Genomic DNA, 23572 nt, shown 5'->3' on the forward strand with positions numbered 1-23572 from the left:
CATTAGCGGCCGCGACCTCGTCAACCATCTGTTTGTTTTGCCCTTGACTTTTTACGTGGGTAGTTTCCGTTATTTTTCATGAACAGGTAAAGAATGTATTTTGTCGATGCAGTCTGACACCAGCACTGCATCGACTACATGCTTCGTAAGCGCAGTATTTACGAAATCCATCTATTTTCCTATAAAAAGGACATGGTGATTTAAACTTCACGCATAATAAGACAAATCTTTTACAGCAAAAACCATTTATAGACAAAAGCACTTTACCGAGCATTGTAACCTTCCTTCCCAAAACCTTCCTTAAACTGACGAAGTGTAAAATAAACTTCCGATCAGTAACGTGCAAAGAAATATTCGAACTGGTGTTCCTAAGCACCAAAGCATTGTTAACAAGGTAAATCCAACGATTATTGACCATAACCCAAGCAAGAACACTTATCCAGGTGCACTTATTTGCTTTTAATCAAACTATAAGCTTGGATATTTTACACAAAAAATGTGTGGACCACAGCTTAACACTTACACACCAATGCTGAAAACACAGTAGGGAAAACACTGCAAATCGTCAGGACGCCAAAGCCGGAGTATTTTGTTACAACATCGCTGACATTAATGCTTGAATTGACGCAAAAACGGGGATAAAATGGGTGGATTCGACGCGCGTCAAGACACAACCTGCGGTCAAATCACTGCAGATAGCGACACGCGACGTGCGACATGCTTTACGTGCGAACGAAACCGGATACAATAATGAGATGGTAAAGTTTTGTCGGCACTGCAAGATTGTTTGAATTGTCGACAATGCAAACAGGGTCCAGGAAGCCCGAGACCGCAAGGAAGAGCAAATGTCGCCAATTACAAGTGTCGTTTCAAACATACGGGCATGGATGGGCCAAGTTAGTGAAGCAAAGTGCGACTAATTGTGTTTTGCAAAAGCAAAAAATCACTTTATGACGTAGCATGTAGGAAAGGTGACAGCACGCTAAACGCGGACCTATTGTTATTTACTGACAGATTTGGTGTTTATTCGGAAAGATTAGGTAAGGCGTTGATGTTTTATCAATCGACCGGGTTCGCAAAGTCGAACCACCATTAGCCTGCGATGCTGTTTTGATTTAGCCGCCAATCTTCGAGTAAAGTTTTATAACACGAAAATGTATTTTTAGCAATCAGCATGAAGCATACAATCAAGCTCATGGGTTCATCAGGCTCATGTTCTTACTTAATGTGCCGGAAAACAAGTATGGCATAAATTTAATTATTTCTTTACTGTGTTGATATTAAAAAAAACATTTTTTGCGAAGTAAAGTGCGACAGAATTAAAGCAAGTGATCGCAGCGACATTTATTGCGCAACAGTAATATATTTCCGACTTTGGCGCTTTGCATATTGTCATTTTTTTATCAAAAAATAGCCAGCGATTCAACAATAATTAAAGATGAATTAAAGATGTTTACAAACTTAGTACCAACAACAAGAAATTACACAGAAACAATTCTTCATAGTTACAACGAATTTTTCGATTATCAGCCGGTTGTTTCCTTCGGAATAGAAATTAGCTGCGAAAGAAATTGAAGCTCAAAATTAAGTGCGGCCAATGTAAAATTACAGTTGAATACGAAAACGGAAGGGTGGCCTATTTGGATTGCAACACAAAAATACATCGGACTTTGTCCAACGACGTCAGTCATGCACAGTTTGGGGTTATACAGAGAAGAAACTCAACCCCGATTGTCTGTTTCCACCATTGCGAAAGAGCATGAAACATTATGCCAGTAGTTTGGTAATAATATCCGCTGGGTGGCGTGCTTGAGTCATATAATTTGCTATTCGTAGCCTGACTCCTCAGGTAGAGTTTCTTGACCGAAGCGCTGCTTCAGCTCATTGGATATGCGAAAGTCAGGGCACGAGATTTGGTGATTAAAGTAAGAACGAGATCCCATTGCTGAAAAAAAAGTATGCTTTAAAACCTTTTGAAACTTATTTTGGACAAAATGTTTATTAAATTCAACGGAATTTCACATAATCCGTGTTGATATCAGACACATGTATTAAATAGTACATCTTTTGGTACCTGGAGGTCGTTTGGGTGATGTTGCAGGACGTTCGTTTATGTAATGAGGTTCGCCGTTTAGGATAGAATTGGTTCCTTGAAGCAAAAAAAAGTTGAAACACGCTTGTTACTAAAGTTAAACATACACTGAGACAGAAAGAAATCGATTAAACGATTTTGAAACTAACAATATTTGTCTAACTGTTTACAGATTGTTACCTGTCACCACATCGTACAAGTGTGTATCTTGCGGCCGAATCCCTGTTAAAGGAACGAAGCTGCCATCGCTCTCTTTCACAAAGTATTCCATTACTTCTTGCGTTGAGGTTAACCTTGGGTGGGTCTTTCCACCCAAATAGATGACGTATTCAAATTGGTCGACGGTGCTCCCTTTTTTTACGCGGTAGTGCTTAAATTCAGACCTGTGATTAGAAAGCACAGTTGACTGCAGTGGAATGCACAGCCGTGGATTTACGTGATCATGGTTCAGCGAATTTACAAAAGTTGACCAGAAATGAAGAAAACAACATTTTTCATGTTCTATGTTCAACCTTAGTAATTTGCTGCGTACGACGAGACAAAATACTTCAATGCATAATCGTGATGCTAAGACGTTCAAAAAACATGATTTTGGCTACTAATTTAACTCCAAATATATGGCAGGAATATTGAAAGGACCCTGAGGAAACCTAGAAACGTCGGCGAATATAAGTTACGTTTAATTATGCCCGAAGAACGGATTAATTAAAATAATAATAGTTTAAAAGTGAGTTTGAAAAAGGCATCGACAGTTGTGAATTATAAGCCCGTTAACATGTGCGAACGGAAGAGAACCGTATTGGCGTGTGCTGGAATCCATTACATTGCATTGCAATGTGGATGATCTACACCAAAAGCAATTTTAAAACCATGTCAAGCACTTGTCTTTGAATGTTGATCATTTATCTAATGCAGTGTGACAAACTTAACAAAACAACTGAAACCTTCGCATTCGTCTAAAAGCGAAAAGAAATCAAATCATCTCCTTCCAACATATTGAGCGCGAGAGCGATTGAGCGCTCCGTCGCTCCTCTTTCGCAAAAAACGGAAAGAGCGTTTGAGAGAAGCGCATTCCAATTCGCTTCAATTGTTAATGTAAACGGGCTGTATATCACGGCCAACCGAATGTATCCTCGAAAGTATGTTCCTTTGAGCTGATTTTCATATTTTTTTTTGCTGACTTTGGAAATGAAGCTATACCCTTAATACTGCTAAAGAAAACCTACAACACTTACTCGATGTTGGATACTTTAACGGAAACGGCGTAAGTCCATTCATCATCAGCATCCCGAACTCGCATTAACATGTTTCCATATTCGTCGTTTCGTCGAAGAATTTCCTCAGCGTCAACCCGAGAAAGTCGAGTCGCAATAAACCACCTAGAAATGCGCAAGCTGATAAAACATCACAGAACAGTTGGAGTTGTCCAGGAAATATTGCCGCGTTACCCACCGACGGTTTGGTGATTACATTGAACTTTGAACAAGACACGTCGCTAGGCAATATGGTAAATAATTTACAAAAGTGTCGAGCCAGACTGGTTGTTTGTCCCAATCACATGAAAAGACCAACATAAAAGTGAACTTACTTGGGATGTTCTGGTTTGGTTCCCGGAGGTCTCTAAAAATACAAAAATAATTAGTGCTCGTAATGCAACCACGCGCAACGATTTGTATAGTAGTTGTTCGGAAACACCCGACAGTTTCAAACCGCATTTGCATGTCTTTTGTTACATGGCGCAGCAAACAGATCATTTTTACGCTTTTCTGTTTTTCTACCAGTTGAACACTGCTGTTGTTGAGGCGTATGTGGTGGTCGTTGAGTTAAGCCTTATATCACAGCACTACAGAACCAGCACACCACCGAATCAGTAGCTGTCTGGCTGTCAAGTTTGGAGATCAACATGAAAACAAAATATTCCACAGAATGTGCGGTTTTAAGCACAGGTGTACTTCGATTCCATCTGTTACCATGGTGTTTTCATAACATTATTAACGTTGAGTAAATACATTCAGAAAACCATGTCTGACAAACCAACGGTCCTTATCTTTCGTTTGGCGCGGGGCATAGCCAGAGCAACTGAATGTGCACAAAACCCATTCCTGTATTATTGAACACAAATCTTTTTTCATATTCGTCCTGGTGTTGGCTGTGTGCTGTACCAGTACCATTACCCTGAGGAATCCTTGTTGGATAACAGGCGAAACGTCGGTTAATAAAGTTACGTTTTTATTGCGCCAGAAGAACAGACCATTTAATCACAAATCTTATTTGGTAAAATGTGGATATTGCATTTTTGCAATTTTACCAGAAATCGATACACAGAATGTGTATGAAGACTCATTTACCAAACCTTTTTGAAATGACACATATTTAGAGAGTAAAGAGGCTGGCCCCATAGTGCTGAAAACATTGACATGTTTTATTTATTTAGGACGTTTCGGCTATAACTCACGCCACCATCAGTTTAAAAATAACGTGGTTGGTCTAACTCCACTTGTATATATAACACCTGACTTGACTAACGTCACAGACAGGGTCGACGATCAATGGAGGCAAAAGTCATGCTAAAAGACCATACGTTTTTGTCAGTTGAGTTTATTTGTTCTCACAAAAGACGTGAATTCTGCTTCCCCTACATTGCGCAAATATTGACATTTTGCCATGTGTGCATACTCCTTTATTGTGTGAATGGCCCAAATCATATTCTGTATTGTAGCTTTAGGGAAATATGCAAATCAAAGTATCTGTTCTTAGAATTACAAAATAAACAAAAAAGCGTTTATTTGCATTTAACTGCTGAAAACTATTTTATGTACACATAGCGTAGTCTAAGTATACGTAGTAGGTAAAAGCAATACGGCCCTTCAAATTTCAGGCCTTTAAAATACCTTAATTATTTTCTGCGTTAAAAAAGACACGAAGCCCCACTTGAGAAATGCCTTAATGTTAAAACAACGTTTCAACCCACAAACCTTTGGAAAAGCTGAAGTAGTTGGTACACTCGCTCTTCGAACTTCGGATGGTGGTTTTGGGGGAGGGCTGGAGGGAAGATCCACCGGGTTAAGGTAGTCGGTCTAAGACAAAACATTAATTTCTGATTTGTGGTTTTACCAGGTGAAGGTTATTGTATTGTACAAACTGTTACTGCTTTACCCTGGATAAAACGTTTTTATTTTTTTTTTCGTTTTTGGTGTGAAATAAAGTGCCAGTAATTATTTTCGGCTTTTATGTTGAAAATACTCTCTCCTTGATTCAAACTAGACACTATATATTACTGTGCTAAAATACGGAAGCACAGGCGGATCAAGTGTCGAATACCACTTATAAATTGGGGAAACATAGAGTGGCTGATAAGCCTCTGGAAGTATTTACGAAACTGCATGCATATATTTTGATTGAAAAATCACTTCTCAATTTTCCACTTATAAAAGACCGATGGTTGTATCAACATATTCAGGGGTTTTACGTGCTAAAGCGAGTTTAAACCCGATAAACGTGTAGAATATTAGCAGCGTTCACGAACCACTGACATCCCTGCTGGTGTTTGTCAACTTTCGCTCAAATACTCTTAACGGGCGTGATTGTTTGCGCTCAAGGCAAGTTTCACTTCGTCTCGCAAGCAACAGTCGCACCAGAAACCTTGAGGTTTATTTCTTACCTCATTTGACACGTGATCGATTGTATCTTGCAGCTTCTGGATTTGACCTGGAAGGAGGGAGGTCGTGTCCGGCAAGGCACGCTATACAAAAACAACGGTGATTTAATGATACACATCCTATTCGTTTCATAAAGGGCGTTTGTTGCTACATGTTCCTTTGTTTTTACCTTCATAGTGATGCTTACAACTCAGTACGTGATATATTTAGGAATAGCTACAAATTTCCCAGGGTTTGTATGGCATTTGTTTGGAAACTGTTTATCAACTACCAGTGCGCGCGGTCTTGGTATAGAATGTTTACCAAGAACCGTCTCATTTTGTTTTTCGGGACCCATCGTCACTTTAATTTGTGTGTAGAAACTATACCTTGATAACGGCCCACAAATAACGAAACCATTCTTCTTGTTCAGCTTTTTTTGTCGCCCGCATTCGAACCTCTTTGATGTTATCAAAAACCGGAAAGCTGGGGAAAAAAATATTAAAAAAACTTGCTAACAAAACGCTGAACTGTGACATGCAGGTGTACCTGTAGATCAGTGAAATTGTTGAAAAAGTCGTTGGTGTCAAACGCACTCTTTCAGACTCGTGCATTTCAATTTTTTCGATGTTTTTGAGAGGGAATCGCTTTATGGCCTGATACAAGCAACAAACACGAATAATTATTTCCACCTGCCAACCATACATGTGCATATTATTTAATATGATTTTCACAGTGCCCGGTTGTTGTAACTAGTTTAGCCTTTGTAGACACAGTTTACCCTTTCACGCTTGACGTGCTATTAGTAACCATATACTGTAAGCCTACTGGGTCAAGCTTTTGGCGCTTGCCGCAAATTTGCTTTCTAACTCACTGATGCATTCGTGGTGGTGGATTTTGGTTCGGAGATAAACAAAAGAATTTCACTGCTTTTCAGCTGAACGTAGAATCGTTGGTAGGTCTACAAAACAACATGATCTGTTCATAACTTCCCCCAACCTAACAGATAGGTCTTGTTGAGCTGTTACAACGGTAAATTAGACGTGATATGATGATAAAGATGTACCCAGAATTTAGATCTGTTTTACATTGTTCAAGTTTAATGTTCACCGTAAATTGGGTGCACATTGAAACATTCTAATGTGCTTCTCCGTTGTTAACAACATACCGGCGTCAACATTCGCACATACAGCCATCCTTGGTGGTAAGTTCTGGTCTGTTGACCTCTGCCGGGCAGCGTAGCCATTCTTGTTCACATCACAAAACCATCATCAACTCCACTATCACCTGAATTCACAATAGAATCGGCTAATTTGATTTCTGCTATATCCCATCACATACACCGACGCTGATTATCTGTTCATGAAACAAACCAGGCTACGACTGCTGTGCTGTAACACAATTCTCCCTGCCTTAGAGCAACTGACTTTACTGCTGGATCATGAAACCCGTCCGCATCGTATGTCAACATGGCACCAAGCCCATTGCGACAGCATTGTTTGCCTTCAACTGTTTTACGTCTTGCTGGTGCGGGGCGCACTGTGGTTACCAAAAGCTGAGCAGTTGCTCGTTCAGGCGTGAAGATAAGACACGGTTCCGTGACCAACTGTAATTTGGGGTGATCTAATACACCCAGCTTACTCACTTTCGAATTTTGTTGATAAATCTGCAAAAGTATTCAAGAAACTTTACCCTTTCACAATCTCTGTTCAACGCACCCTTAAAATTGAAGAAAAAAACAGGAGATAATAATCTTTATAACCATGTCTTTGTGAAGGGCAGTCAAGCCCCAAGGGTCTTAAAATACCGACTGTAAAATGCTATTGTTTCACCAAATTAGTTTCTCAAAACTTGACCACGTTATAGTGTTGACTAACCTTGCTGTAGGAATACTACACAAACATATTGTAAACCCAACCTGGTCCAGTACAAGTATTGTGAGACATGGACAGGTTAATAATTATTGAAATTCACTAAATTGTTTAGGCCGGCAGTGGTCTTACCGCGTACCTGCTGTGAAAAATCATTACCTACATTTTATTTGACTTTCTCGCGAAAAAGAATTATATATTTTACCAGTTGAAGTGTATTATTCTCATGTACGAAATATAAATAAAACATGATACAATAACAACCCTCGCTTGATACTGCATGATTGCACAGATTGATCAAGTGCTAATAATACGCAACGACAGAGCGTCCTGCGGCTCAGTTTAAAAGTTCAAAATGGCACAAATTATCGACTTTGTGGCGCAAAAGGTGTCAACAACGAAACAAACCCGTCAACCTTTTGCTACTCGAGAGAAAACGAAAATACGTGCATGTCCGCGAAGAAGCAGGAAAAATAACAAAACAAATGCGTCTGTCTCCGTGCATGTGCCTGGCAGCGATTCACGGCCAAGCGCTACTCCTGTATGTAGGTAGTTTTTATCTGGCAGCATCTGCAACCCCGGGCGAAACAAACACAAAATGTCATTCCTTCTCAAAGCAGTTGAGACGGATTTTCAAACTTCCTCCAGCTTTATGTGTATCGTCCGTAGGATGAATAGTTGCATACGTCGAAGATCGATTTACCGTTGTTTGCACGTTCAAGCACTGGCGAGTCAACGGGTTTTTCGTCGGTGTGGCAGACACTTATGTTTTTGCTTTCCCCGAATCGATTCGACGGACTTCCGATGGCTGCCGCGCGCTTTTTGCGCCACTGCGATCGAAATCTTGCTGCGGATTCTCCGAGATCGGCGGTTAGAGTGATTGTGGCCTCGTCAAACCGGACCTGCAACAACGACACAAAAAGTCAATAGAAATATTGGAACGCGAGAAAAAGGCAGAAGGGTCGCCTGAGTTCAAGAGCGAAGGCGAAAAGTTCAAATTTGAAGGCGGCATTGCTTTAGCGAGTTTGTAAACTTGTTTGTAAACTATTCTTTTTGCTCCCTTTATGTATCGACCTGTATTGAAAAACTATATTCAAAAAACGGCCCCTCTTTTTACCTATTGCAAAGCAAATTCAGTGAAACAAACCAATTATTTTTACTCACCGTCCGCCGTTTGTGTACGCTGGTTGGTGGCAGGGATGAGGAAATGGGAAGATTAATTGAGCTGTTGCTTGATTCCGTGTCGCTGTCGTCTATGCCGACATTGTCGTAACTTCTCACTCGCTGGATGTCGCCGTTGCGCCGCAGTTTGATCATCACGTGATTAAAGTCCTTGGAGGGCCGAGGTAATGTGGGTGAGTCGAACGCTGATTCGCCGACCGAGTTTATTGGACTTTGAGGTCGGTTTATGTAGCGGAATTGAGCGTCGTTGCGTGCATTTGTCACCTGTACAAAAGTCACGATTAAAATTAAATACTTCGTTTAAACTGTTGACTGATGTTGAAGTGCTTATCCTGATACTACACAAATACATTGCACACCAACGCAGCTTCCGTTCAGGCCTTTTTTTAAACAAGATCAGTTAAAAAATACCTTAAGTGTGTTTTTTAGACAACATTTACTTTAAACAATGCATGGAAAAACAATTTATATAATCGACGAATATTGAGAACCACTTGTCAATAATGTACCGTTGTAAAAGGTCAATCTAACGAAGAAACATTAACACTATTGATATCCTTTTCTCACAGCCTTTTTTCAACATTTCAATTCCGTTTGGTTAATTTGTGAATAAATTAATAACAAAAATTCGCAGCTTTCAAATAGCTTGAAGTCAAAACTCATAACCGAAAACTGTAACTACTAAACGACCTACCTGAATCTTTGGTATGGCGATGGGCTTGCTGGCCTTAATCTTGTCACTAAAAACGTCCTTGGTCATGTTTGCGTCTGTTTCCTGGTCCGACGATCCACTGTCTGAGCCCTCGATCGAACTTTCGCTCAGTAAAAACAGCGCGCTGCTTGTAGCATCCGACAGGACGTTGGCTTCCTCGGGCGAACCGTTGGTTACAACTCTGGCCGGCGACTTTCCCGACGTAGTCTTTGTGCTCGCGTCGCAATCTTCTCCCATTTCGATTGTCCTCCTAAGCGCTGACGTCATATGAGGAGCGCACCGTTCGACTCGGGAAAACGTAAACAGGTCGTTTGCGCTCACACCGGTTCGTGTCGAGTGCCTTGTTTGTCCAACTCCGCAGCCCGACGGCGCAAAATAATAGCTTTCACTCTTTGGGTGCGCTTTTGTTCCAGCGCGCGCAATGTTTGGTCAGGTTTGGGGCCTTACTGGGCCCATACACTATATATTAGCCGCAATGACCACTCTGAAAATATTGAGAGAAACTTTCACTGCTGATGTCAATAATACGTGGCCTTACACACGTTTTCGTTTGACCTTTTATCAGCTTACTATCGAATGGCGACAAATTAAACAAACATGGCCACAACATCCTTGTGCTATTCACACAACTCTGCGCAAACAAAAATAATTTGAACTGTGCCAAATAAAAACATAATCTTGGCATGTCAATCACTGCGTTTGGTTTAAACTTAACCGCGAATATGCTTTTCCTTAGCAATAAATGTTCACTTACCAGCTCTTGAGAACTATCAGAATCAACAAACTTATGATTTTGTACAGCGGAATAACGAAAATAATACTACGGTCATTTTGGGACAACTGTCATTACCTTAATTATTATGTGATATACATGAACATGTAAATTTTGGGGTATCAGAATTTTACCACATTTGATGAGGCACAATCACTGACATATTTCTGTCAGGCACCTTGGCCATTTTTTGATATCCAAAATTGTTAAATGTGAAAACTAAAATCTCGGACAAGTCAAGGGCAATCGTTACCCAGACGTATGTTTGAACTTACACGTAGAATTAAAATTTAAAAAATAACAAACTTTCATTAACCAGTGCCTACGATAGAACGCATGTCGAAGGTACTTGTGGAAGCTCTGCTCTCTCTCTCTCTCAAAATCCTCAGCTTGAAGGACCTACTACAAAGCGGGATCAACACATTCCCGCGCAAACGAAAGTGACCTTGATGCCACGAGTGGGTTGTTGTTGTTGGTTTACCACCAAACCAAGTTATTTTACTACGCTTATGTAACTGCGGCCTTTCCTGCTCGTTTGGTTTTCGTTCATTATTTCCTGGATTGTGATTTGAGGGATGTTCAAAAAACAACAACAAAAATAACCCACTGCAGATTTTTTTTTCGATTATATGGATTTCTCTTTAGTTATGCGTGTTCGTCTTTAATCAAGAACCGCAGAATTTTGAATGAACACGCTTCATGATTTGTTCAACAAACGATTTTAAGTGATTATCCAAAGCGCTTACGTATGAAGTAAAATAATATTGACGTTGACAAAACATTAAACCCGTTAAAAGGTTGTCGCGCTAACTGAAAAATATTGAACATTCTCAATCTCAATCTTACAGATCGCCACAATACAAACGGTATTGTGAGGTAACAATACGTCGTTTATTTGTTCCTGACTAACTGCGGCTTGGCTGGTAAAACACCTCGACAATAACACAACTGTTTTCTTTTCGAAACGTGGAGATCAAAACAGGCTGACGACTCATACACCCTTTCGGCGACGTTCAACCACAATTCATCAACAACAATGAGGAGCAAGTCGCATTTGCCCCAATCTAAAGGGCACTTCAATTCTTTACACATGAAACCTAGACACTAGTTGTAATTTGATGGGTTGTGATACAAATGCGAAACGGGTGTACCGACTGATCGCGCCGAAATTCTCCGCGTTCCACAAACACAATTAGCGGAATTCGGAGGCAGTGCGGCTGCCCTTCAAACACACCAACCCAGCCCTTGCCGCCAATGGCAAAACAACGCCGCGAAACCTAGTCCAGAACGCGAGGCAGTGTAGCATCTTGTTTTGTGATAACACGCGACACACAACAGTTAACTTGTCGAGCGAAACCGGAGGGAAGGTTCGCACTACACACTGGTGTCACCGTCCTCGCCCCCCATTGGCTAGGAGCCTGGTTGCTGGCACTGTAAACAGTTGACAGCCTGTTGTCCGCGACAACAATGACAACCTTCCCGGCAATATTCATACCTGCGCGCTGTACTCTCACGCAATTGTTCTCGCAAAAACACAGGTCCCCCGAATGGGCCCAGTCTGTCCAATGACGTCTTTGTGATTGTGAAGGCATCGTAACGAATGCCTGGTTTGGTGTCGAATGCCACGTCGTCCAGCACGCTAGGAAGCCAATTGTGGGCGTTGGCTGGTGTCGAGTTCCTCTTTAAAGTTCCGGACAGCTTCTGTTTTGAGAGTGAATTCCGTGTACTGACCTACACCACTCTGGGACACATGATCAAAAATATGCGGCCTTGCAACCAATTTTTATTGTTGGACGTATACGTTCAGTTTACTTTCCAAAAAAAGTCTGTTATAATACAGCGCTGCCGTGCTTCAATTGTATTTTGGTGCGTATCGTTTCACCCTACAATCGAGCAACAATTTGATACAATTGTACTGGAGAGCATACATGCGGCGTCTTATAGAAATACAAATTGGAGGAAAACATGGTATAGAATAGGTCATGACCTCAGGTATGTTTATACAGCCGTCACGACGACGCGCTAAATGTACAACAAACAAACCTCCTGCATAGGCACATGAACACATTCGTGTTATCAATGAATTCCGTGTTAACACTGATCATTACGTAGAAATACGTACGTCAGGCATTTTTCAAGAGGTCGTTGCTCCAAAAATGTCGTGTTGCAAAGATACTGAAAAGATTTGTTTGGCTAAATGGTGTTGAAAACATATCACGGGCCAAGGTTGAGGTAATTATTTCAAAGCACGTCAAGTGAATTACGAGGTTAAGCTGCATTTCCCTTGCCATACGTCCGGGATTGTGTTGCTTCAGGAAGAGATGGTAAAATGTATCTGACTTCCTGGATTCGAATGAATTCAACGAATTCGTATAATGAGTCGGTCGTGACGTACTGATGATTAAAAATAATGTCATCATATTTTGTTGTGCGCATATGTAGGTTGAACTGCGAGCTCATCAACATTGTGACATAATCGTAAACAGACACGATGCAATCACTACGTTTACCGAACCCAGTCATACCATTCCTGCTTGTCATGTTGGTGAATTAATTTGCTAAAATAGAAAAAGGATGTCAATGTACTAGCAAGCAAACAATTTCAGTTGTCCATAAATGCCATTGTCCACTGTAGAAGGTCAATGCAAATACGTAAACAGCCCATGTCCCTTAAAACACACCGTCATACAGGAAAATTTTGAAAGGAGTCTTTTATTAATTACAAATCGGGGTACATCCGCTTAGGTTCACTGTGTGTCGTGTGGTTTTTGCGAAAAACAAAAAGTACCGTGACTTGTATAGGGCAATTATGAAGGTCAATGAATCAAGCGTTTTTTGTGTGCGTAACAGCTTTATGAACTTAAGTTTTCAATGTCAAACCCTTGTTGGTTTTGTGTTTCCATTCTCCCTTTTTCAGTAATAGCGCAACCGTAACAAAAACACACGCAACTTCTCCTTTCTGTGTTTTCACTGTGGTTTTCTTTCAACCTCAAAACTTTTTGGTGTTTTGAAAACTTCAAGCGTTTTTAACAATTTTCACATATTTTTCTGTATCGTCATAATTTCCGGCACTTAAGTTAATATCATGCCAGCAATTGGTTTCGTTTTTTTTTTCCGCAACATACAGTACCACTGAAAGTTCAATCAAACAAATCTGGCTATGACATACAACAGAACGTCACGCGTTCGAGTCACGCACATTCGAAATCCTGCTACCAGAATGTTTTTTCTTTTTCTTTGGTTTGTTCAAGTGAATATATGTATGCTTTCTGTGTGACTTTTGCCACTTTATCGAATGTTATATCAGAAACAAAGGTAAATTTTCGACGAATCAACATAATCAACAAAACAAGCGTCTCTAGTACGTTAAACTATAGCATTGAAAAGGCGATGCTTTGCATTTGATATATGTTAGCTGACCTACTACTGAAATTGTTAGTGTGGCAATCAAAATGTTTGGTCCGAACAACGCGCAGCACATGATTGAGGTACAAACCAAGTGTGACCAAAAGGGATTGATGATTTCCGCTACGATACACTGACATTTCTCAGTTAAACACACCGAACCACACACGGGTGTAGTGCAAAAGCATAATCAGTCGCTATGCATTGTTTGATGGATTTTATCAACTGAGTTTCAGCTGGTGTAGAGAATTGAGGCTTTTCATCATCGCCAGCCTCATCTACCCTCTGTCATGTTAGAGAGATTTATGAACGTTGCTTCCTGCCAAGGTTTTTTTCGCTGCGGGCCCAAGCAGGATTTAGCAATCTGGTAGAAGAATCGTTAAGTCGCGCAATTTGATAAACATCAACTCCGCAAGGCTCATGCATAATTCACAGCGAAGTGTTTTTTTTCTGGCAGCCGCGATTTGATTATTGTTAGGAAATCAATTGACGCTTATAGAATTGATTGTTTTGCTGGTACGTTGGCATGGACGCCATGGAGTTACAAGAAAACGATTTAGCAGGACGCAACAACCAAATGCAGGCCTCATCAAGGGGTGACACAAGCGAACATACGGTTTGTTTGATGAAATGTAATGTATGTTGATAGTTGTAAAAACTTCATTCTCTAGTTCCAGGCTGTTAAAACTAAGAAAAAGCGTCGTTTCAATAAAATCGTATATGTTGTTGATAGTTGATTTCTAAAACAAAGAAATAGTAGTGCTGGCTCAACATAGGTAGGCACATTTGTATTAAACAGATGGTAACCCCAAAAAGGATCGACTACATTCTGTTATACGAACAAACAAACCGGAAAGACAAGAATGACATTAGGGCAGCTTTTGAAGCTAGTCTCAGAGCCGAAGGATTGGTACTGGATACGGAAATAATGGAGGAGGGCGATTCAGAAGAAAAATCGTTCTTCTTTTCCAAAAAGGTTTCGTTTATTGTCGAATTATGTTTAAATAATAAAGTTTGTCAAAGTTAATAAATGACTTCTAATATTGAAAAATTGGGATCTTACCATAGACTACAGATGCTGGCCTGCCGATCACTGTTCCTTCCATAATAGCAATATGCACACAAAGCACCAGTTTTAACAACTGGATTAGCCTGGCTGTTGTTAGGAATATATATTTCTTTCTGTGGGCATCATCAAGGAACTGGAATCATAACCGGATTCGGAAACAAGAGCTTTTTATTCTTTAACCTCGAGATCTTGACGTAACAGTTAATCCACTGTATGTTTGTACTTTGTAGGCGAAGAAATCTAAAGAAAAAGATGTGAACGTAGACTCCGACAGCAAGGAGAAACACGGGATGTGTTTTGTGAAAATACACGCACCATGGGAAACACTCTGCAGATGGGCTGAACTTACACGGATGAGAAAACCAATCGCAGTCAACAACATATTTAATCAAGGCTCCAAGAAGAAAAAGCATTGCACTAACGTACGTGAGAGGAAACTTAAGGGGAGATTTGAAAAAGATTTTTTTCCACCAATCAATGCAATATACATAAATACAAACTTACTAGTCGATCTTGACGGTAAAAAATCTATAACCAACATAAGGTATTCCAGTTATTGAAGTTTTCGTCTTAGTTAATGTGTTTTTTGTGGTTGTAAAAGCGGTTTGCTTTGTGTAGTTTACGAGGCGATTCACTTTGCACTCTCCGGCACTGACGAAGCCCGGATATCAGTTCGACACTCACGAAAGCGACCAAGAGTATTTCACATCCCCCTTTGACAGAGCACGACTTTCGACGTAAGCTTATTTAAAAGTTCCGAATATCTTGTCGTGGAAAGGACCAAGAAACTCAAACTGAGGAAAAATCACTGCCTTAGAAGAAACGTTTTTTTTTAATTTTACGACAACTTCCGTATGCTGTGTTCTTAAAATTTCTTGCAGTGTTTTTATTTGTTTACTTTCTGCAGGTTCCTGATTGAGGACAAGGAAACTTTTTTCACCAGTACAGAAAGATTTCGACTAGTAAGCACCAGTAACATTTTTAAATTGCAGCAACGTCGTAAAACTGTGCAATTCTGCAGATAAACAGTATTTTGAAGACTACGAAATATAGTGAGCATGCAGTGGGCATTGATCGATTGCGGAACGACAACACCTACTTGGCAGCCTATCCTTTACACGATGGAAACTGGAAGCTACCGAAGCATCCTACCGGTACAATTTGCCTCGGACATGTTGTGGTTTGGCCATATGTGGAGTGAAGGTGTTTTTGTAAAAATGTTTCCAAAAGCAGTAAAATTGATGCCGTGCGTTTTGCAACACCTAATTTAGTGTTGTTGGCTTGTGGCCGTTGCTTGCACAATAAGAAAGCGTCGACGGTTGCCATAAACTTGAAAAGTTTGTCGTGTGCTGGCTTTAACCCTTCTGTTGATTTGATACTCAAAGCCGGAAGGCGAATATATCAATCAAGCAACAATGCAATGTGCTAAACGATTTTTCTGAGGCCACCCTTTCATGTGAGATCATCACCCTATACATTAGTTAATTTCGGTAAAATAGTTTAACGAGGGTCTTTGCACCAGCAGGACGTTGTGTTCGTTAATCAACCACACATCTCATATAAATCTATCACATGTAACAAAGCCTTTGCAAGTCATTTGCGGTCACAGGTGCAAAATCCGTGCTCAGCGACAGACAAACTTTGTACTGGACGTGGGCTCGACCTGGTGCTTGTCTCTACAACCAACCACTGGAACTCATACGGTTCGTTCGTTTTCTTAGGATCCTAATTTAATTATTCAATTCGAGTGGTTCTGATAATTAAAGTGTTGAAGGTAAATACGATAAGACGTTGACCGAAAGGTACCACAAAGGTGAGACTAGTGTCCCTGCTAGTGTAAAAGCTAGCACAATGCCACTCAACAGTGCACTGATGAGACCTTACAGGTCGAGTGCGTGTACACACCCTGTCTGCAGCTTTGCGTAAATACGATACATTACGCTAAGAAACCTATGTGCTACTAAATTGATTTTGGGGGCTGCAGCATTACCCAACTTCTGTAAATAAAATAAAGTAAGGGGAGGAAAAAGAAAAAAAATAAGAAAAAAATGTTTATTTTGCCCTGTTTGAGCAATATGCAACAAATCAATAGGGTTGCTGGAGAGTACAATCTTTCCACTTATATGCAAATTTATTTAAACTTTGCAGCCAAATGTTTGAACTTTAATGCCACAAGGGTAACGACTTTTGGCTAAAAACTTAATGGATTTACGTGATCGCCAGACAATACTTCGGAGAAAAGATAGGCGTGTACTTCGCCTGGCTGGGATTTTACACACAGATGCTCATACCTGCCTCAATCCTGGGAGTTTTGGCTTTTCTTTACGGCTTGGGGACGTTACACAACGACGAGATACAGTAAAACAAAAACAAATACACTTCGCATACATTCAAACTAAAATACTTTCCTCGTGCAGAAAGCAAGTTTGCAGTTCGAACCTGGTTATGTGTCCACAGTGCGATACGTGTTCATTCATCACACTCAACAACTCGTGTACATACAGCAAGATTACATATGTTTTTGACAACACCTTCACTGTGGCCTTTGCTTTCTTTATGTCAATCTGGGGTAAGACACATGTTAGCTATTTTTATAGTTCTTGATGTAAATCTTTGAAACGATTGCAGTCTGGACAATATACAACACAAAAATGACAATAGGTGGTATATATTTTAGTGTTAGTACCAAAAAACATTTCACATTTCAGCAACACTGTTTCTGGAATTGTGGAAACGACGAAGAGCAGCTTTAGCATACAAATGGGACACAAACGACATCAATCAGGGAGAGGTCTCTAAAAGTATTCTTTTAAATAATCCAGGACAAAGTTTTCTCTTTTAAACGTAATCTTTAGATATTCTGTTTGTACAGTAGTTCTTGTCGATCGATTGTAGCGGGAAAAGTTTTAAAATTAGCCTTAAATTTATTGCCAAGTCTTTTTTATACTCCATTAAAGTCACGCTTTCATATTTATTTTTTGTCTTGAATGTTAGCCTGTCGTTGCGTTAAATTTGCAGGGACTTGTGCGACCCGAATTTGAGTCAGTGGCAAACAAAAGCAAGGTCAATCCGGTGACTGGCAAACCGGAACCCTTTTTGTCGTCGAATAAAAAACTGAGAAGATTGGCTGTCTCCTGCACCACGTTTCTCTTCATGGCAAGTTGATAGCCCTAAGCAGAGACAGTCATACAATATTGGAAAAGTATATCAGGGAATTTAAACGCAATGGAAATTACCAAGCAAATAAAATAGCATGTGTAACTTTACGGATATTCAAGAATGCAATGCAAACCTACATTTCCTATAATAGACAACTCTCATGCCCCAAGCAAAATAAGATATTTTCGTGATTCTTTTTTAGTTTTCCCAATAACTTTCACCCAAACAAATAGAAATTAGTCGTTTGTGTATACACGTTCTTGTTCATTCATAAGACATTCTTGTTTTTAGCTGCTGTTGGTCTTGGCTGCCCTTTTCGGCGTGATCATTTACAGGACGATTCTTACCGAACTTGCCTACATCGGAATTTCAGATGCGTTCATTCGACAAAATTCGCGACTTATTATTTCTACCACAGCCTCCCTGATCAACTTTATCATTATAACCATTATGGACGTGGTGAGAAATTGTAACAATATAGGCATACGTATATTTCCACTCAAAATTCCGCTTTGGGGTTTTTCGATATAGTATATTTGTTCGTTAATTCTTGTGAAAGTGACTAATGCGTTTAAAAACGATCCGAAACTATGCTTTATTCGTTTTTAGTTATATCAAAAACTGGCCATCAAGCTGACGAACATGGGTGAGTCTTATACCTATACCACACGTGTGTGTTGTTGATTGAATGAATGAATGCAATGTGTCGTATATACAGAGGCTCCACGCACCCAGGATGAGTTTGAAGATTCCTATACCCTAAAAATGTTCCTCTTCCAAGCAGTCAACTATTATTCGTCAACTTTTTATGCCGCCTTCTTCCGTGGAAGGTTTGTTGGAACTCCAACAGATTATAGTCGACTTGGTGGATACAGACAGGAACAGGTAACGAAATTGTTTACCTGGTAAGATAATCGCTAGTATTTAGGTAGTTATGTACTGTAGCACGTGATGTTATAGACAACTTTTTATGCAGTGTGATCCTTCTGGATGTTTGATAGAAGTCTGCATTAATTTGGCTGTTGTGATGGTCCTCAAACAAGCCATTAACAACATCAAAGAAATTCTTGTGCCGTGAGTATGCTTGACTAAATACCACTCTCTGTGTTTAGTCCAGGGATTTTCATTTTATTGACAGAATGTGCAAGAATTGGTGGACGAAGAGGAAGTCGACGAACAACCTGAAAGAAGCAAAAAGTGAGAATACTTTTTTTTAGCTAACAACAGCACATCAGTGATTCATAACCTTTCAATGTGCTTTTGAAGCTACCTTTCTCCTTTATGTCCCTGTTAATAAGTACAGTATCTGGCTGTGTTATAATTAAACCATGTTTATGTTATATATACCGATATATCTATTAGTGGTTTTTGAATTTTGGATTGATAACATCAAATCAACAACCCTTCTTGTTCAATCAAAATATATTGATGTCATTGAACTAGATCACTTGACATAAATTTAAAGTTACTAAATTTGTACATTTAGGTTTCTATATTTCCCCAAAAGTTTTCAGTAAACTAAAAATTGCCCACGTATAAAATTTGGTTTCATTTCGATTCAGGCCAGGACACCGCTTTGGCAGAAGCCTCAAAAGACGAATCAATGTTGTCTGACAAATTGTTGGACGACTCGATATTTCGTGACTACACACTGGAGGCCTTCGATGATCTCGGCCTGTTCTCCGAATACTTGGAAATGGGTGAGTTGTTTTGAGGACACGCCTTGTGAAATTTCGTTTAAGCATAGTGTGCCGCACGCAAACCCAGGAAATGTCATTGATCCGTATTAATAACTCTCGTCTGCATAACGATAAAGGTAAACAACTCATCTTATACTTTTCGATGTTTAATAAAAGTTACAGATCCATGAATTGCAGCTTGTGACTAAAACGTGATTTCGTTTGCTGTTAAAAGCTAATTCAGTGTTTCCCAACCGGTGGTACGCGAGCACCTTTCCGTAATATGCGGATATAGTTCGAATTTAAAATATCGTAAGTGATCTTAAAACGTTCGTTACTTCATCCCCTAGGTTACTTTTTAACACTCAACTAGGTGGTACGCGTCGAAATTGTTTTACCTCCAAGTGGTACGCAACCACAAAAAGGTTGGGAATCACTGAGCTAACTAAATCGTTTTTTGTTACGCAATACCAAGACACAGTCACAGCGCAACAGTACGTATACACGTCCTCTTTTTACATTATCTGTGATCGGCACCTAACACATAGCCGATGTGTGTATTATTACCAATGAAACTGTGTCGTTACTTACAGTGATCCAGTACGGGTTTGTGACGTTGTTTGTCACTGCTTTTCCTCTCGGACCACTTTTTGCCTTGCTCAACAACATCATAGAGATTCGTTTGGACGCTTACAAGTTCGTCACTCAACTTCGTCGAGTAACACCGGATCGCAGCAACGATATTGGTTGTTATGAATAATTATTCTAAATAAAAAAGCCAAAGCTAGAATGCTGTTCATCATAATGCTGGTAAAAGATTCGAACTCATATAGTGTTCATCATCATTATATGATGAACCCTGAATGCTTTGCCTTTTTTATTTAGACTACTTAACTCCAGATACTTGCATCCATGAATAATTAATTTCCAGTAATTTAATTGATTATTCTTCCCAGTAATTTCGAATATAAGTAATTCAGGTTACACGATATCTTATTGTTAAAGTTGCTCCAATCTAGAGCATTGGTTGCCTACGTTACAGCACCTGATACGTAACAAAAGTTGATTTTTTTAAGAAGCGTAACTTACAGCGTGTTTTGCTGGAATTGTTTCTACCATTAAGTTCTACATCCAACATTTATCTAAAACCTGAATATTTTTAAAGGAATGTGGTTCTCCATCCTGCAAGGCATCAGTGTCATGGCTGTGATAACAAACGGGTTTCTCATTGGTTTTACTTCCAACTTTATTGAGCAAGTGGTGTACGTCTTTCTCTACAGTCCCTGTGCTAAACAACCAAACCGCTTTCACGAGTAAGTATATTTGGTTGTTCAGGGCTCGGATGGATAGAAATGTCCATCAGAAAGTTGGAACCTAAGCCGACTAAAACTTACATTTGTGTAGTATTTGTTTTGACATTATTTTTCCTGCAATCATAGTTGGCTGTCTGAGGTCATTGGCAAAACGATCACTTGCTCACCCCGCTAAAAAATACGCCGTTGTGATCCAAAAAATAGTTGTTTTTCCATTTTTGAGAGTTTTGTGATAATCTTTGATATTTTTCAGTTGCTTGGATGGATATCTTCAAAGTACGCTTGCAAATATCTCAGTTGAGCTAATCGACATTGACCCTCCATACAACTCTTCCATGCCCGGTGTCCCTACTCATTGCTGGTTGGTCACATTCTGACTATAATTAACATACTAACCTGTTAAGTGAGCTGCATACAGGGCCACTGTTTCAACCTATTTAGTCTCACTATCACTTTAAGGCAACTATATGCACTGAATCAGATCGAATAGGTCAAAACAGTGGCCGTGTATGCAAACTCACTTATAACATATACTGGTTCCATTGCTTGTAACCGGTTAAGATTTAAATGATTCGCTTTCGTTGTAATCTGAACCCACCTTGTGTGCATGTCATTTGACATGAATTTCGTATAGTATAAAGTACAGTATAATAAAGTCTAACGCCATGTTTAACCCGTACAGGTTTGACAACGTAGATCCAAACAGACACGTCAATCGAACTCCTGGCCAGTCAGTCAACGACTGGCACGTTTACGCGGCAATTTTTATATTCTTGTTTGTTTTTGAGGTGAGGTGTTGTACGCGGGTGGCATTTTTGATTGAGAGCTAAAATGTGCAGCAATTGTCTGAAATAAATTGTTCAATATAGTGCGCTTTACAACTACAGAAGAGCCTTCTGTCAATGGAAAGATTTGGATATTTAACGAAAAAGATATTATTTCTACTGCAGAATAATTTATCACAAGGTTGTTAATTTTTTACGAACATGTCACGTATTATTTGCAGCACGTCGTCTTCGGGTTAAAAGTTTTTGTCGACATTTTGATTCCGGATGTGCCGCAGAATCTCATGATTCAGGCTCAGAGACAGAGGCTCCTGGAAACAAAATTGTTTTACGAACACGACATTTCAAACAACACCGGTAATGTGTTTCAAGCAATTCCTGTCTGATGTTGACTCCAAAATTGTTTTAATTGCTTCAACGTTCTTTTTTTGCTTGCAATAATACTTGATGCTTGATTTGTAATTAAGAGCACTTATTCACGATTTAAAATGACCTTTTCAGATGGTAACAATCAAGACGAATTAGCCACACTGCATACATCGATACAATATGACGAGCAAGTTCCGGATGGAGTGGTGTAACCTTTTATTTATAAACTTTTTTACGGCGACGTGTACAAAACGCTGCACACATTTTTGTGTTATGAGATTGTGAGGTCATGTTTATTATGTGTTTTTATTTCGTCATATTTTCATGATTGGTTATTGCTATTATAACAGCACTTCTGCTGTACAGATTCCACAAGCTGGTTATAAATTTATGTACATGTAACAATAAAGATTTTTCTTGTAGAGTAGACCAATCTGGTCGTGTGTACATTTTTAAACTCGATTAATTTTTGTCACTTTTATGCATTTTTAGTTAAAAGGATGCTATAAAATACCAAATACCTGTTCGTATAATACCAACAGAAGTGAAAATGCTAATAAATATAAGACTTACAATTAGTTTTATTTAGCAATAAAAATAATCATTTTTACCACACCGAAATTCGAATTGGCGGTGTCCGATGCGCCGTGCCTGGTCAGTAAGCTGTGACCAATTACCCGCAAGGTGTCGCTCTTACAGCAAGATACACAGATAAAATGTATTAAAAGAAAATTATTCCATGAGGGCGAGCGGGTATTGTCAATATCGGTCAAGCGCCCGACCCATACACCCGAAAAAAAATATTATTCAATAGGTCAAGCGCCCGACCCATACACCCAGTAAAAAACCTATTCGAGATTCCTAGCCATGATATCCTCCTTGGGTTTGGATCCCAGTGTGGTAAAAAAAATTATGACAAATCGATTTCATAACGGTAATAGGTGACACAAGATAGAATTTACTGTCAACACAAATACATTCCAAAATTGTGTATTTGCTGCACATGTTTATCGTGCAGCTTTCCGAACAAATTATATAGTAAACTTCTAGGTTTTCTGTCAGCCTTTTAAATTGTCGCAACAATTTTTAACTTTAAAGATATGAGTAAAACAAGTATTTTTGAGAAACTAACAACAGTCCACTTATATTACACCACAGAGGTGAGAAGCCGGGAACCAGCTTATCACAGAGTGACAAGATGAAAGGTTTGTGGTTGCCGAATTTCTAGTTAAAAGCCTTGACACTTCGCAATAAATCAATGGACTGAGCTTAAAAGCAATCACAGCACAGGGTGGAGAAGAGAATATACACAAAACGTGTCGTTAGGAGTCGGAATGTTCAAGATTCATCCATGCAGAGGACTTTTCTTCTTAATATGAGCAAGATGAAAACTTGGTGAGTCTGTTTTTTGTATTGCATTTTCAACTTGTTTGTTGGGTTAGTTTAATTTTTATTTCTCTGTCTGACCTGTGTTGGTGATATCACCAAATACCAAAATGTTTTACGCAACTCCCCAAGCTACGCAC

The 23572-nt window shown here is 39.5% G+C and overlaps 3 protein-coding genes across 4 annotated transcripts; 1 reads left to right on the top strand and 2 right to left on the bottom strand.

Annotated features, from left to right (window-relative positions):
* Window positions 1-461: 461 nt before the first annotated feature.
* Window positions 462-7082, bottom strand: LOC145898701 (signal-transducing adaptor protein 1-like). 2 transcript variants are annotated; one of them, XM_082987271.1, is made up of 11 exons: window positions 6899-7082; window positions 6605-6691; window positions 6280-6386; window positions 6120-6216; window positions 5754-5834; window positions 5068-5169; window positions 3681-3712; window positions 3328-3471; window positions 2273-2475; window positions 2075-2149; window positions 462-1945 (listed from the first exon to the last, which is right to left on the bottom strand). In XM_082987271.1, the coding sequence occupies exons 1-11, from the start codon at window positions 6974-6976 to the stop codon at window positions 1827-1829; spliced, it is 1125 nt and encodes a 374-aa protein (XP_082843397.1). In that variant the 5' UTR covers window positions 6977-7082; the 3' UTR covers window positions 462-1826. The 2 variants fall into 2 exon arrangements, with proteins under 2 accessions (XP_082843397.1, XP_082843396.1); XM_082987270.1 differs by having other exon boundaries at window positions 6280-6422.
* Window positions 7083-7793: 711 nt separating this feature from the next.
* Window positions 7794-10023, bottom strand: LOC145898615 (uncharacterized). The gene is made up of 3 exons (XM_082987140.1): window positions 9478-10023; window positions 8766-9047; window positions 7794-8503 (listed from the first exon to the last, which is right to left on the bottom strand). Exons 1-3 carry the CDS (start codon window positions 9760-9762, stop codon window positions 8252-8254), a joined length of 819 nt encoding a protein of 272 aa, XP_082843266.1. The 5' UTR covers window positions 9763-10023; the 3' UTR covers window positions 7794-8251.
* Window positions 10024-14147: 4124 nt separating this feature from the next.
* Window positions 14148-22413, top strand: LOC145897681 (anoctamin-4-like). The gene is made up of 23 exons (XM_082986068.1): window positions 14148-14288; window positions 14472-14648; window positions 14972-15163; window positions 15360-15478; window positions 15649-15703; window positions 15763-15895; window positions 16351-16444; window positions 16965-17099; window positions 17159-17310; window positions 17450-17532; window positions 17760-17897; window positions 18192-18359; window positions 18510-18546; window positions 18619-18785; window positions 18877-18974; window positions 19039-19097; window positions 19463-19600; window positions 20173-20325; window positions 20745-20892; window positions 21146-21253; window positions 21575-21680; window positions 21899-22034; window positions 22179-22413. Exons 1-23 carry the CDS (start codon window positions 14199-14201, stop codon window positions 22256-22258), a joined length of 2766 nt encoding a protein of 921 aa, XP_082842194.1. The 5' UTR covers window positions 14148-14198; the 3' UTR covers window positions 22259-22413.
* Window positions 22414-23572: the final 1159 nt, after the last annotated feature.

The sequence above is a fragment of the Ascidia mentula genome, chromosome 4 (genome assembly GCF_947561715.1).
Source record: "Ascidia mentula chromosome 4, kaAscMent1.1, whole genome shotgun sequence".
Lineage (NCBI taxonomy): Eukaryota > Metazoa > Chordata > Ascidiacea > Phlebobranchia > Ascidiidae > Ascidia > Ascidia mentula.

Coding starts and splice junctions, on each gene's coding strand:
- LOC145898701 (XM_082987270.1), bottom strand. CDS start 6,976: ATGGCTACGCTGCCCGGCAGAGGTCAACAGACCAGAACTTACCACCAA. Junction 6,423..6,604: donor CCACCACCACGAATGCATCA/GTGAGTTAGAAA, acceptor TATGGTTGGCAG/GTGGAAATAATTATTCGTGT. Junction 1,946..2,074: donor ATCACCCAAACGACCTCCAG/GTACCAAAAGAT, acceptor CTTTTTTTTCAG/CAATGGGATCTCGTTCTTAC.
- LOC145898615 (XM_082987140.1), bottom strand. CDS start 9,762: ATGACGTCAGCGCTTAGGAGGACAATCGAAATGGGAGAAGATTGCGAC. Junction 9,048..9,477: donor TCGCCATACCAAAGATTCAG/GTAGGTCGTTTA, acceptor ACTTTTGTACAG/GTGACAAATGCACGCAACGA. Junction 8,504..8,765: donor GCGTACACAAACGGCGGACG/GTGAGTAAAAAT, acceptor TCGTTGTTGCAG/GTCCGGTTTGACGAGGCCAC.
- LOC145897681 (XM_082986068.1), top strand. CDS start 14,199: ATGGACGCCATGGAGTTACAAGAAAACGATTTAGCAGGACGCAACAAC. Junction 15,704..15,762: donor GTACAGAAAGATTTCGACTA/GTAAGCACCAGT, acceptor GCAATTCTGCAG/ATAAACAGTATTTTGAAGAC. Junction 16,445..16,964: donor CAACCACTGGAACTCATACG/GTTCGTTCGTTT, acceptor CGTGATCGCCAG/ACAATACTTCGGAGAAAAGA.